Here is a 16320-nt window from a genome sequence, read left to right as displayed (position 1 = left end):
AGTTTCAAATGGTGTAACCACTATGGAAGGCGGTATGGCACTTTCTCAAAAAGTTGCAGACATACCATTTGAACCAACAATTCCACTACTGGAAATACATCCCAAAGAGACCATAACTGACACCCAAGCAGATATATGCACACCCATGTTTATCGTGGCTTTGTTCACAATAGCAAGGAGTTGGAAACAACTCAGGTGCCCATCAACAAACGAATGGATAGAGAAGCTGTTGTATATTCGCACAATGGAATACTATGCTGCATTGAAAAACAAGGAACTCATGCAATATTATTCAAAATGGGTGACGCTTGAGGACATTATGCTGAGTGAAATATCTCAGTCACAAAAGGACAGATACTGCATGGTGCCACTGTTGTAAAACAGGATTGACATTGGGGTTGGGGGGAGACTGAGAAAGATGGATTCAATAATATATACTACATTGAAACAGGTGAGGGAGAAAACTGTTTAAAAGGGATATGTCATCAGGCATTTTTGTCATGACAGGAGTCTAGAGTGAAGGCTGCATAGTAGAGTGGACCTGGGGGAGGGTTTGTAAAACAATGAAAGAATTTTTCTTTTACTTTTCCAAGAAGGTATTGTACTAGGGGGGAGTTTTGAGAGGGGGAAAATGTACAATGAATGAATGGAAACTCAAAGTTTCTGTAAATTTTCATTGAAATTAATAATAAATTTTTAAAAAATAAAACAATGGTGATTAATCAAGTGAGGCATTAGAGGTTCTGGAAAAACAAACCGTAATCCAAAATACGAAATCCAATGTTTCAGATGCTATCAACATGATGAATGGACACATGAACAGTGTTGAAGAGACGGAACATAGAACCAGTGAAATAGAAGATAGAATTCTCACCACTGATCTGCTAGAGCAAAAAGCAGAATTAAAAATGAAGAAAAAGAAAGAAAACCTAAGAATAATGTGGGACCCCATCAGAAGAAATGCATACACATTATCAGAATCCCAGAACAGGAAGAAACAAATGCACCAAAAAGCTGTGGAAGAATTACTAGAAGAAAACTTCACAGGCATAATGAAGAATGAGAGAATATATGTTCAATAAACTGAGAGAATACCCTGTAGGATAGCCCCCAAAAGAAAAACACCAACACATATCAAAGTCAAAACTGCCACAACCAATGATTAGAGAATTCTGAAATAAGTGAGGGAGAAACAAATAGTAACTTATAAGGGAGAGCAGATAAGATTAAGTGGTGATTTCTCAGGAGAAACTATATGATCAAGAAAACCATGGAATGACATATATTAAACACTCAAAGAACACAACTGCCAAACAAGAATACTGTACCCAGCAAAATTGTTCATCAGATATGAAGGAGAGATCAAGATATTCCCAGAAAACAGAACCTAAGGGAGTCTGTAAAAACATTACCAGCATTGCAGGAAATACTGAGAGGCATCCTTCTTACAGAGGTGCCACAGAAAGCAGAATGGACCATAGTAATTAGCAACAACACCAAAAAGAACTCAAAATGATAGCAATAAAACCTTGCTTCTCAATAATCACACTGAATGCAAATGTTTTAAATGTACCACTGAAGAGGAAAAAAAAAGTAGCAGATTGGATAAACAACCAAAATCCATCAATATGCTCTCTACAAGAGACACACCTGAAAAATGAAGATAAAGAAATACTAAAAATAAAAGGGTTTGAAAAATATACCAAGCAAATGGCAACCAGAGAAAAGCAGGAGTACCGCCATAAATCCCTGATAAAATAAATGTCAGTGAAAAAACCATCACAAAGGACAAGGACGATCACTATATAATGCTTTAAGTGTCAATAGAACAAGAGGACATAATAACATTAATTATAAATATGCAACAATGAAAGACCTGCAAAAATATATAAAACAAACATAAACAAAACTGAAAAAAAAAAAACAACCCTATCAACAACACTACTATAGTGGTTGGGGATTTCAATACACTATTCTCAAGAAAAGAAAGAACTTCCAGAAAGAAACTCAACAAAAATGCTGAAGAATTAAATCACACAATAATCCAACTTGATCTCACAGATATTTATAGGCTAATGCATCCAAAAAAAGCACAGTACACCTTCTTCTCCAATGTGCATGGAATGTTCTCCAGAATAGATCAAGAAATTGAAAAACAGCAATAATACAAAACATCTTCTAAGACCACAATGTTACTAACTTAGAAATTAATAACAAGAGGGTGAAGGAGAAAAAAAAAACCCATACATTTGGAAGCTGAACAACACCTTCCTTGAACATTAGTGGGCAGTAGAAGAAATAAAAAATGGAGTTAAAATGTTTCTGGAAACAAATGACAATGAAAACACCACTTACCAAAACCTCTGGGAAACAGCCAAAGCAGTAATCAAAGGTCAATTTATAACAATAAGCAAACACGTCAAAAGGCAGGAAAAATTTGCCACTGACTCTAACACAACATTGCCAACAAATTGAAAAAGAACTGAAAGAACACCCAACACCCTCAAAAAACCCTTGAAATTATAAAAATTAGAACAGAAATTAATGATACAGAAAACAGCAAAACAAATGAAACCATCAACAAAACTATAAGTTGGTTCTTTGAAAAAGGTCAATAAAATCGACAAACTACTAACAAAATTATCACAGGAAATTATCACAAAAATAATCTGAATAACAGATGAAACTAGTAACATCACAACAGAACCAATAAAAAGAAAGGCTAACAATTAAATATGGGGAAACTATACTGAAACAAATATAAAAATCTAGAGGAAACGTAGAAATCCACAACCTACCTAAAGCCAGAATTGAACATCTGAACAGAACCACTACAGAAGAAGAACCTGAAAAAGTAATAAAACAACTTCCAGACAAAAAAAGCCCTGGACCAGATGATTTTATAAGTGAATTTTATCAAACTTTCAGGGAAGAACTGTCACCAATTCTACATAAACTATTTTAAAAAATGGAAAAAAGATGGAGTTCTCCCAGACTCATTCTATGAAGCAAATATATCCTTGATACCAAAGCGAGGTAAAAACACCACCAAAATAGAACACTATAGGCCAGTATCTCTCATGAGCATAAACTCAAAAATCCTGAATAAAATCCAGGCCAATAGAATCCAATGACACATTTAAAGAAAAGAAAAATTACCATGACCAAATGGGATTCATAACAGGTTTGCAAGAATGGTTCAATATGAAAAAAACAATCAATGTAATTCATCACATAAAGCAAAGACAAGAACCACATGATCCTATCAATTGATGCAGAAAAGGCCTTTGACAAAATCTAATACTCTTTCTTGATTAAAATAGGATGAGAGGGGAATTTCTTCATCATAGAAATAAATATACATTCAAACCCAGAGCCAACATTGTTCTCTTTGAGAACAGGAACTAGGCAAGGACGCTCAGTATCACCTTTCCTATTTAATATTGTATTGGAAGTCTTAGAAATAGCAATAAGACAAGAGAAGAAAATAAGAGGTATCCAAATTGGCAAAGAGGAGTTACATTATCCCTCTATGCAGATGATATTATAGTATACTCTGAAAACCCTAAAGACTCTGCAAGGAAACTACTGGACATAGGTGACCAATTCAGCAAAGTGGCAGGATACAAGATCAACATACAAAAATCTAATGGATTTTTCTACAGTAACAAAGAGAATATAGAACTGGAGCTAAAAAAAAAAATATACCCTTCACAATAGCTAATCACAAGATTAAATACTTGTGAATAAATCTAACCAGAAGCACAAAATATCTATTTAAAGAAAATTACAAAACACTACAAGAAACAAATATAGACCTGGAGAAATGGAAGACTATACATTGGCCCTGGAGAGGAAGACTCAATATTGTGAAAATGGCAATACTATCAATATCAATTTACACTTCCAATGCCATCCCAATACAAATACCAATTCCATTCATCAACACGATGGAAAAAGCAATCTCCAGTTTAATTTGTAATGGAAAGAGGCCCCAAATAAACAAAACACTCCTTAAAAAGAGATACAACATAGGAAGAATTTAATTGCCTCATTTCAAATCCTGCAACACTATCATGGTGGTCAAGACAGTGTGGTACAGTGACAGACACATAGATCAATGTAATTGAATTTAGAACCCAGAAATCAGCCCATCTCCACATCTCACTCCATACACAAAAACCAACTCCAAGTGGATCAAGGACCTAGGACTAAAATCGAGCACTACAAACTTCATTAGATAGAAGTTTGGAAGAACTCTAGAAGCCCTAATCCACAAGCTAAACAGTCTTCCATGCATCTTGAAAAACCTACAACCAGGAAAGGATAAAATAGATGAATCGGACCTTCTAAGAATCAAATCCCTATGCACATCCAAAATCTTCTCCAACAGGGTAAAAAGGGAAACCACAGACTGGGGAAAAAATATTTGGTAATGACATGACTGATAAGGGACTTATATTTAGAATTTATAAAATACTCGAGCACCACAACAAGATAAACAACACAATTGCAAAATTGGGGCACAGACACTTCAGCAAAGAAGACATTCAGATGGTAAACAAACACATGAAGAAATATTCAAAATTCCTAGCTCTAAGAGAGATGCAAATAAAAACAACTATGAGATATCATTTCACCCCAGTAAGAATAGCAAAATTTAACAGACCAACAAACAAATGCTGGCAAGGTTGTAGAGAAACTGGAACACTTATTCACTGTTGGTTGGAGTGTAAGATGGTGCAAACACTCTGAAAGGCAGAATTTCTCAAAAGTTGGAAGTTGAAATACCATTTGACCCAGCAATTCCACTATTGGGAATATACCATAATGAAACCAGAACTGCCACGCAAGCAGATATGTGCTCACCCAAGTTTATTGCAGTTTTGTTCATGGTAGCAAAGAATTGGAAACAACCCAAGTGCCCATCAACAAACAAATGGATAGAAAAGCTGTGGTATATTCACACAATGGAATACTATGCTGCATTGAACAACACAGAATTCATGAACTTATACAAAATGAGTGACCCTGGAGGACATTATGCTGAGTGAAATATCTCAGCCACAAAAGTACAAATATTGCATTATGTCACTGTTGTAAAGCAGGATGGACATTGGAATTGGAGGAAAACTAAGAGGAGATAAGTAATTTATGCTGCATTGAAACAGATGAGAGAGAGAACTTTTAGGAGGAATGTATGATTAGGTATTATTGTCATGACAAGAATCCAAAATGATAGCTGCATCATGGAGTGGACTGGGGCAAGTGGAATTGTGTAACAATGAAATAATGTTGTTTTACTTTTGAAAGAGAAAAGTGAACTGGGGGGAGATGTGGTCAGGGAGGAAAGTATGCAACTATGAATGAATAGAAATCCAAAGTCTCTGTAAACGTTCATTCTAATAAATATTATTAAAAAATTTTTGTTCTGTATGCAACTGCCTTTACGACACCTGGACATCACGATTCAGTTCTCAGGTGTTGCAGAAAAATCTACCTCTTTCAGACTGTAGATGGTAAGAACTGTGAAAAAAAAATACAGATATCTTCTAGTTTGTGCTATACACACTGCTTTATTTTTACAGCCCATGTCTTTCATGAGGATACAAATTGTTAAGAGGCAGTCCTGTTTTGCTTTTCAAAGACATTTTGTAGAGATTTTTCACTAATGTGAATGTGATTTTATCTACTCAATTCTGTATAGCTTAAGTAAACATGTATGATAAAAAAAAATAAAAAGACTTGTACAACATAAAAAAATAATAATAATTAACCATTACCCAGTAGGATTTCATTACAGGTATGCAAAGCTGGTTCAACATAAGTAAAGCAATCTACATAATTCCCCATATTTACAATATAAAGAATAAAAAACATGATGTTAGCAATTGATGTAGGAAAAACATTTGACAAAATCCAACCCCCTTCCATATTAAGATACTCAGTAAAATTGGAATACAAGGGAATTTCCTCAACATAGAGAAAAATATATATGCAAAACCAAAAGCCAACATATCATTCTCAATGGACAAAAACTAAAAGCATTTTCCTTGTGAGCAAGGACCAGACAAGGATGACCACTGTCACCGCTATAGTTCATTACTGTGTTAAAGTGTTTGTAAGGGAAGTGTGACAAGAGAAGGAAATAAAAATTAATTCAGACATGCAAAGAAATTATTAAACTGTCGCTATATGCAGATGATATGATAGTGAAACTGAAAACTCCAAGATTCAAAAAACTGTAGGGAAATTTAGTAGAATGGCAGGCTATAAGATCAATATCCAAAAATCAGTAGGTTTCCTCTACAGCAACAAGGAGAACTCAGAGATGGAAACCAAGAAAGCAATACCAGTTATAATAGTCAACCACAAATCAAGATACTTGGGAGTGCACCTGACTAGAGACACAAGAGACCTTGTGCAGAGCATTTCTGCAAGACACAATAAAAGACCTAAAGAAATGGGAAAATGTTCATGGATTGGAAGACTCAATTTTGTGAAAAAGACAGTCCTACCAAAAGCAACCTACATGTCAAACACAATCCCAGTACAGATATCAAGTTCATTTTTCAAGGATATTGCAAGGGAAATTGCCAAGTTTATTTGGAGAGGCAAGAGACCCCAAGTAAGCAAAACACCTCTGAGAAACAAAAATGAAGTGCAAAGCATAGCATTCATTTCTTGACCTCAAAACTGACTACACAGTGGTAGTAACCAAAACAGCATGGTATTGGTACAATACCAGGCACATAGATCTGTGGAGCAGAATTGAGAACCCAGAAATAGGCCCAGCTATCTATGGTCAACTGATATTTGACAAGGAAATAAAACCTATCAAATGGGGAAATTATAACTTCTTCAATAAATGGTGCTGGTAAAACCGGACTTCCACCTGCAGAAAGCTGAAACAGGATCAACATCTCATACCACACACAAAAAAGCACCTCAAGGTGGATCAGAGATTTGGGAGTAAAGCCCAAAACCATAAAATGCATGAGACAAACTGGGATCAAGCTTAGAAGGTCTAATCTTCATTATAAAGAGACTGCCAAATAGAGCCAGAAATGTGCAATGTGAAGAGGATAAAATTGATGAGTGGGACCTTCTAAAGATTCAGTCCCTGTGTGCATCAGAAACTTTTTCCAACGCAGGTGAAAAGAAAACCTACTGACTGGGAACAAGCATTTGGCAATAACATCTCAGACAAGAGTCTCATAACAAATGTTTATAGAATATTCCTGGGCCTCCACAAGGAAAAGACTGATAACCCAGTTACAAATTGGGCAAAAGACCTGGAAAGAATTTTCACCAAAAAATACATTAATATAGCCAACAGATACATGAAGTAATGCTCCAATCACTGGCAATAAGAGAGATGCAAATAAAAACCACTATGAGATGCCATCTTACTTCAGTAGCAGTGGCAAATTTTAACAGGACAGCAAGCAGTAAATGTTGCAGAGGATGTGGTGAGATAGGATCTCTTATACATTGTTGGTGGGATTGTAAAATGGTACAACCACTCTGGTGCTTCCTCAAAAAGTTGAACATAGAAATTCCATATGACCCGGCTATTCTTTGCTAGGAAGATACCCAAATAAAGTGAGAACTGAGACTCGTACACCAATGTTTATAGCAGTGTTATTCACCGTCACATTGAAACAAGCCAAATGTCCAACTACAACGAATGGAAATTTGTGGTACATTCATACATTGCACGCAAGAGCAATAGTTTTGTAAATTACTACCTAACTTGGGAGAGATTGGAGAGCATTATGCCAAGTGAACTAACTCAGTTCCATAAGGACAAATACTGCAAAACTGTTATTGTAGAATGAGCATACGGATCCAAGAAGGGGTTGAGGGTGGAAGCGGAGGGGTGGGGATGGGTGGGAGTTTTAATCACAGGATTGTACAATTCAATGGGGGGGGGTGAAGGAAATGGGAAAAATCTTTTGTGGAAAACAACGTATTGGAACTTTATAAATAAATATGTATAAATTTTTTAAAAAAGAATTCAAAGTGAAGGTGAGTAAAAAGCATTGTTTAATAAAATCATCTCTGTGAAAGCATTATTTGCAAGCTGGTTGGAAGTATCTAAAGATAATAGTATTTCTAACAAATTAAATTGGTTGGGTCTCTTGTTAGGACAGTTTTCCTAAAATCAAACATAATATTGCATAACACATGGTCTCAACTTGATCCACAAAATCATTGAAGTGCATAGAAGTTATTTTAATCCAGAATCATCAGCATTCCCATGATCAGTGCTAAACTGTGCTAAGCTAACTTAGGTGAAGAGATGTCTCACGGCTTTGCTCATAAATCTCCCATAGAACCCAAGAGATTTGCATTAGAGTAGAAATCAAATTTGTTCACACACTGCCCAGACTTAAAGCTGCTGAGAAATTACAGAACATAGAAGATGTGAAGCTTGCTTAAAATCGAGCAGGGAGACAGTGGAAGGTAGCTGTGAGTCAGAACAAGCACAGCAACCAGTTTGAGTTTATTCCACCACTGACCATGAAGTGTGATTAGCAGGTGAAGATGGCATAGTTAGCACCAAAGCTACAGTTCTAGTGACTGACTAATGGCTATATGCAGTTAATGCTAATATCAGGGTTTCTGGGAGTACAACTAGATAAAATTAAGTTGAGCAACTAAAGACTTAATTGATTCATTTTCTAGGAAGCTTCTTGTTTTGTAGACCCTTACTTAGCTCAACTTCATCAAAAAGTGGCATGAAGAGTGGATTATATTTGGGGGTGGGGGGGGTTTGGGGAGGTGCGGGGGGATTGTGTACCAATTGCTTTTCAAGGAGAGGAGCAAACGGGGGGGGCAGGGGGAGGGGTTTGTGCGGGGAGACAAGTGCAACAATGAATGAATGGAATTCCAAAATCTCTGTAGATGTTCACTGAAATGAAAAATAAACTAAATTAATAAAAAAAAAATCTCAAAAAATATATTTGCAGTGAATAAACCATTGATTGTACACACACACACACACACACACACACACACACACAAAGTGGCATGAGCTGCCAAGCCAAAAAATTTGCAGAAAGGAAAAATTAAAACTAGCTTTTCCCACACCCAGTGTGACATAAATAAAATATAAAGTATAAAAAAAAACCCCTAGCTTTCAACAATATAAGTTGGAGAGAAGAATAGGAAACCAAGTGACCAATAAGTCTTTTCTTGACTCCATATAAATGTTCAAGTCCCGTTTACACCTGGGACCAAAAGACTGGATAATAAAGATGTATGCCATGAGTTATCTCCAAGTCAACCTTGTGGTATATTGCAGATATACTTTTTGGCTTGAGTAAATAACACACTGTTTCCCCCCACCCCCCCCTCCACACACACACACACCTGTCTATAAAATGTAAAATATCACCAATGAAAAAGGAAATGGGACCAGAGAGAGATACTCATTTTCTGTAAACGAGCCATGATACTGACTCAGGACATATCCACAGCCACCTACCCCACAGTAGTGAGCTGTTTCTTGACCATAAGTTCCTCCAGTGGCTTAAGGTGTGTCCTCTTCGGCACTATGAAGTTCTTGAGATGTCCTTGCTACCCTCATCTTCCAAATGAGACATTTTACCCTGGTGCCCACTCAGGAGTAGCTATCCCTGAATTTCTTGTGTTGAGAAGGGTGTGTGCAATATCAAGAGGTCATTCACTCAATCAGTAAAAGTAAAAAGTGTGTTTGTTCTCTTCCTACAACAATATGCTTTGGACATTGGCACCAGGGATCCACAGCTGATACTTCAATACAAATTCTGTCACACAATTCTGTCAGCTTACCTTGGCCCCAAAAGGTCCACCAAAGTTCTAGACATATCTACATTTTAGACTTGAAGGAGGAAGGGCTTTGCGCTTGAGTCCTGCTTCTTATTAGGAACACAAAAAACTTCCCATAATCCCTCTTTCCTTTCTTAGGGACTTTCCCTCAGAGTCCAAATAGCTATCTGGCCACACCATACATCAAGGTGGGAAAGCATGAAGTAGTCCTAAGCTTATTTATGCCATGGAGCAAAGAAAAGGAGGCTGAGAGTGGGTCAGACCTAAAGTATCAAATTAGATAAAACATCTCTAACCTCTAATTCCTATGAAGCACACTCTACCAAGAATCCTGGATCTTATGAAACTAAATCTTCATTATGTAATTGAGAACCCAGAAATACAGGTTTTGGTATTTGTATCATGTTGCTTTATTTATGAATTAATTTTACCAATTATAGCTATGTTTAAGATGAGGGACAGTCGAGACAGGAGTGAATCTATGGTGACTGATCAGAGAAAAAGTGAAGTTTCAGGGAACCTGCTGATTAAATGATCTGAGACAAGTTTCTGGGAAATCAGAGTTACCATTTCCTCTCTCCGTCCTTCTCTGCTTTGTGAGCCTCACTTCCTCGATCTAATTCCATTTCTGTTGGAAGAGAGCCATAGACATAACCTTTACTCATAGTGTTTATTCAGAGGTGCTAATGTTGACTCCATTTTCTTCTCCCTCCTTCCTCTCCACCTCTACAGACCAATAAAGCTGTGGCCAAGGGAGATTTCCACCAAGCCACCACCAGCTCCCGGCGGGCACTCTTCCTGGCCGTGCTGTCCATCACACTTGGAACTGGCATCTATGTGGGTGTGGCTGTGGCCCTCATTGCCTACCTCTCCAAGAACAACCATTTATAATTCTCCTTCAGGCAAAGAAGATGTCGTAGGCCATTCTGGTGGATGTGAGCAAGGTAGAGCTGATGTGGGGCAGACAGAGAACATGCTCTGAGATGCCATACCGAAAATCATGGCAGAACAAGTCCAGGAAGCCTCTCAATTTCCTTTGTTCTTACCCTTTTATTTTGTCTTCTCAGCACTGTGTAGAGAAAGAGACAGTTGGGTGCTGCAAATTCTTCCTGTGGAAGTTCTAAAGAAGATTCTGAGCTGCAAGGTTGTTTCTGGATAGTTCTAGGTAGATAGGCAGCAATGTAACTCTCTCCACAGCCTGCTGGTGTCTGAACAGCCAACACATTAGCAATATATAACGTCTTTAAAAGTTTCTTTTTCATGGATCATGGTGCAGTAGGCAAAGGCAGAAAGAGCCTGCTTGACCACTATGACACTCTCCCACTTCACTGGCCTTCCCTGCAAAAAGACTTGGGAGCAGAGGAAAAGAGCCAACTCTTCAAACCACTCAGGATGGACAAACCAAGAGACATTGACCCTAGTAGGACCCTCAAGGTCATTGGTCTATAGGTCAGCTCAGCCAAGAAAGAGCAAAGCCTGTTTAGCTATCTGCCCAGGTCAGTTCAAGCCCTGTTGCCCCCAATGCCAAGAACACCATACCCTGCTTCTGACTCTGCCACACGCAGTAGTGACCAAGCAGCTATATATGACAGTCTTGGCACCTAGTTAAATCTAGGACAAGGGGCCTGATCATAGCCTTTCTCCTAAGACCCCCAACAGAAAGTGAGCATGTGCTCCAGAAACTCAAGACAAAGAGTTTGATTCTCCCTCTGTGAAGGACAAGGTGCCCACAGACCCCCTGGGTGATTCTCGTCTGAGTAATAATAATAGCACTAATAAACTTAAGAAAGAGATAACTTTTGTTCTCTTAACTCACTGAATAGCTTCTTGACATTTTTAAAAGACTCACCTATTGCTTCATGCTACTTAATTTAACACAAGAATACTAAGAAATAAGTATAGACATTGCTTTTTACCAGTGACCATTAATTAACAAAAATTATTATTTTTGCATATAACTTTTCTTTCAGATTGGTGTCAGTGGTTAGGTTTTATTTATACTTAGTGTGTTTAAATAACTCCAGAGCCACACAAGATTCCAGTAATGAACCAATAACAGGGTTTCCAGAAGCCCTGCCTGCTTAAGTCTTCACTTTGAGCCCCATGAATATTCCCTTACGTGCTCCATTGGCATAGGTGTCACCTGTCCCTGGTATACATCATTTATCAGTGATACAGCCTGGTGAATCCTGTCACCTGCTGATCCCTACTTCACTCTGAGCATTTCATTTACTTCCCTCCTGCATTTGTTGCTAGTGGATATCTCAAAACTTAAGGCCTTAACCCTAAAAACAATATGGGAAATACCAACTATCTCTGTAACAATTAGGATGATCTCAAGAGCATGGGCTTTGGGTGAAACCAATCTGGATTTAAAACCACTTATGCTACTTGTTATCTATGTGATCTTGCAGAAATAAATGTCAACATTTTTCTGAACTTTATATCTCAAAGAAGTTAACCTACTCAAAGAGGCTTACTTACTAAAACTACTGAATTATATTAATCCAGAGTTTAGTGCCCTATCTCATAATAAGAGTTCTCTGTTTTTCATTGGCTCATTTCATTCTTAAATACTTCATTTCGGATATAGTAATTTCTCTAGTTGTGTGCGTAGGAAATGGCAAGTCAAGACTCAGACCAGACCTTTGTTTGAGTCTTGTCTCCTGTTAAACCATATTACCTTGGTTGCTACTTTACAAAACAAGATTACATTGCACTTTGGCCCAAATCACGTTGTTGGTGGGTCAGAAGTCTCATGAACTTGAAAGAACTTCATCAGGTAATCTCACTTCTTCAGGAAATCCTGCCTCCTCAGGTATCCAAACTTTATATAGTGTTTCTTCTTCACTAAATAACTTTCCCAAGTGAACTGAGATGAGAAAACATAACTGACTGAATTGATCATTCACTGTGTAGTTTAAAGCTACCTTCGGGTACCACAGAATAGTAGGTGACACATGTTACCAGGAATAAGGCCCTACTGACCACAAGATTGGACTCCAAGTGCAGAAGTATTGATTCCCCAAGTCCAGCCAGTTGACCTGTTCCCCTGAAATACTGGATGCATAGCAGCCTATGGATTTTTTACGTGTTCACGGCACAATCTTTTCAATTGCTAACAACTGCTGCAGCTCCCTTGATACAAACACCTGTGGCCATCTCAACTAAGGCTGATATAGATACATCAGTGATTTATTAGTGATAGAGACTGCTTTTTCCAGGACCTCTGGTCTGCATTCCAGAGCCTTGCCCTGTACTTTTTTATACGGTCTCCTAGAGTTTGCTAGTGCATTGACTTAAAAACCAACCTTGGAAAACATTTCTGCATCCTTTCCTACACCATATCCACTTCCATCAGTTGTTGTGGGCATTGACACGTATAAGCCCAATATATCATTAAGAGTAAATTTAGAGCGTATCAGAAAATACAGCCATTCTTTTCCCATTGTGGGACAGGCTCATGCCATTGCTCCACGATTGTGATATAGAGGCTGATCTAGGCAGTCAGATGCAGATGATACTGGATCTGTGATGTAACTTGCACTTCATGACCTCCTGGAAGCTCCTCTCAATCTTCAGGACCAGCTAGGTTCTGAAATGAGGAGGCTGTCTTTGTCTCATACCCTGAGATTTTCTTTTAGAGACCCAGTGCATTCCTGCAGAGCAATAGTGGGGCTAAGAATCTAAGTGCACAGGGCCCGTTAATGACAGCAGCCAGCAAAACAAGCATAACAATTGAATGATGAACTGAGTTCCAGAGAAGGGGCCAGGGCTCTGCAATCTAAGCCAGCAGAATGTCGGTTCCATGGGCAGGGAGCTTTTCCACTGACAGGATGAGGGACAGGGTATGGCTCGCCTAGAAAGGGGTCCAGAGATGATAGGTGCAGCTACCCACACAGAAGAAAATGAGGGCATCTTCACTGTAGAAATCGATGTCTAGAATAACTCATGAAGTAGAAGAAAATGCATGTGCTCTTTGATTATCATTCACAAATAAAATTCAGCTGTCTGTTAGTTCCAAGCCAGATCGCCAGCTAGCATTCCATGATTCTCAAATAACAGTTTTTGAGAAAGTAACCTGGTTTCCTAAATTGGAAGAGTGCATTTTTACCTAGCTGAACTAACTTGATGCTGACAATAGACTCATTAATTTCAGATGAGGAAGCCCACGAAGGTCAAGTGTTTTACCCAGCATCGGCCAGAGAGGAAGTGGTAGAACCTGGACTTGAGATTTGACCACGTTGATGCAATCAGCACACTATTTGATTGCAAAAATAAGATTCCCTGCAGCTCACCCCACATCACTCTGAAAACCCAAGTATTAGGCTGTGTCTACCATTAGGGAACCTGTCTTGTGGCAGAAGACAGGAACATTTTTGGGTTTTAAGAACAAGCATATAAAGAATGAAAAACAACCCAGTGAGATTTACTTCACACAGTTATTGGGGATGGCCAGGCTTCACATCTATAGATCAGATACCAATTTAGAGACTTTCAGGTTTGTGTTTGGAGATTCATAGGTCAGGCAATGGGAAGAGTACAGTGAGAATTCTGCTGCAGATAATTTATAAAGTGCTATCACATGGGTAGATATTTGCACACATGTATTAATCATAACCCTGTTGAAAATAAATAGCAAGAAGGTGGAGGCAACTTAAGTGTTCATCAACAGATTAATAGATAATAGATTTTATGTACATACACAAAAGAATACTATGCAACATTAAATAATAGCAATGACTCTGTGTAACCCCTCATAACTTGCTTGAATCTAGAGGGCATTATGTTGAGTGAAGTAGTAAATCGAGAGGAAAAACAGTGTATTGAGACTACTGCTGTCAAAAAAATGAAGAAAGGGTTCACACATAAAAAGAAACTTTCTTTGGAGACTATCAGGATGGAGAGAGGAAGGGAGAGTAAATCACTATTGAGAGGATAACCTAGGTGAAGGGAAGGTGACTTAATAAGGTGGAGTGGGTTGTTGCCTCAAAATTATCAAGGCAGAGGAAGATACTATAAGGAAAACAGAATTACAACCATTTGGCAGTGTATTTATGTGTATGTGTATGTGCTGTAAATATATCCATTAATATAGTAGACCACATAGAAGAAAAATTCTAAAAACTAGTTAGCAATAACCAAACAGTTTGAGGGAATTAACTGTGGGGCTTGGGGCCACAAGACCAGTCTCAGAGAACTTTAAGGCCAACAACGTCCATAAAGACAGTGTCTTACATTGACTTTGGTAAGTAGCTACTGGACTCTTACAATCTTGTGAGTTACCTTCTAAGGGGCTCTGTCCTTGTCGAGAGCAAAGAAGAGTGAAGAAAACCAGACACGTGGAAAAAATTAGTCCAGAGTATTAATGTGCCATACAAATCCCAATCACCATGGTTATAAAACCAGAACTAAATAGTGTTTGGCCATCTCTTCCAACCACTCAGAAAGGGATATCAATAAGAGGTCCTAGATAAAGTAAAAGTGTGGAGCAAAACTTAAAATTATAGAAGCTCAGTTGTGGTGGTCAGAAAGAGACTTTTGGAACCCTCAAGACACTCTTTAAGCCTGGAATAAAACTCACTGTATGTCTCAGCCTTCAACTAAACTGTAAACTGGTCTGTAAGGTGAACACTACCAGGAAGAAAGGAATATAATCCTTAGAACAATCAGCCATGCCAATCAAAATGGTAGTATTTGTCCAAGGATAAAATTCTGAAAAGAAAGGAGCGGGGGAAAGAAAAAAAGGATAAACCCAAAGAGAAAGTTGAAAGAGTGCTTTGACATTGTGGAGATTTGCAATCAATGTCATAAAGTATGTATGAACTGTTGACTGGAAAACCAGTTTATTTGTATCTGTTCACTCAAACCATAATAAAAAGTTATATATTTATATACATAAATGTTGTTACTGTAGTTACATGTCTTTGAGTTGGAACTGTCACATAGCAGACTCTTTAGCAAGTTTTCACAGGCAGTAATCAAATGGGAGTAGATTGCCTGTCTGTCTTCCACAGAGCAGCTGATAAGTACCTTTAGTTTGCATGCCTTTGGGTTGGCAGCTTAGCTCCCTACCAGTAGGCCACCAGTGCTGCCTATTTATTTATATATTCACAGAAGGTAATCTGTTGTATTAAGGTCAACTGGTTATCAAATGTGTTTTCAATTTAATTCATGTTGCTAAGTTTAGTAGCAGACCAATTATAAGAAATGTCAAGTCACCTTGTCCCAAATGCTTGACCTACCGTTTAAATCCATGAGTTCTGATATCAGCATCCCCTCCTTTGTTCGGTTTACTAGCTCCTTTATGTCTCTTGGGTTCAGTTGCTCACTGAAAAGTCTCCTAGAGACTCAGACCCGACAGGGGGCTGATTCACATGACTGTAGGTATGCAGATCAGTTTTTCAGAGAATCATAAGCATTGTGGACTATCCATTCAATGTACATGTCCCAAGATAAAAAAGAGAGCCAGAACTGAGGTCCGATGGGCCTCTAGTAGGGTGG

General features: G+C 38.1%; 1 protein-coding gene across 1 annotated transcript in view; it reads left to right on the top strand.

The window, feature by feature from the left end:
• LOC102876192 (synapse differentiation-inducing gene protein 1-like) overlaps window positions 1-10707 on the top strand; it is a 51827-nt gene extending 41120 nt beyond the window's left edge. Inside the window, exon 3 of the mRNA XM_006902467.1 lies at window positions 10549-10707. Coding sequence (XP_006902529.1) covers window positions 10549-10707 — 159 coding nt within the window. The remainder of the gene's footprint in view (window positions 1-10548) is intronic.
• The last annotated feature ends 5613 nt before the right edge of the window (window positions 10708-16320 follow it).

This window comes from Elephantulus edwardii, unplaced genomic scaffold (assembly GCF_000299155.1).
Source record: "Elephantulus edwardii isolate Elephantulus edwardi_28Jun2011 unplaced genomic scaffold, EleEdw1.0 scaffold00417, whole genome shotgun sequence".
Taxonomy (NCBI): domain Eukaryota; kingdom Metazoa; phylum Chordata; class Mammalia; order Macroscelidea; family Macroscelididae; genus Elephantulus; species Elephantulus edwardii.
Note: the sequence above shows the minus strand (reverse complement) of the source record. Positions and strands in the feature narration are given on the sequence as shown.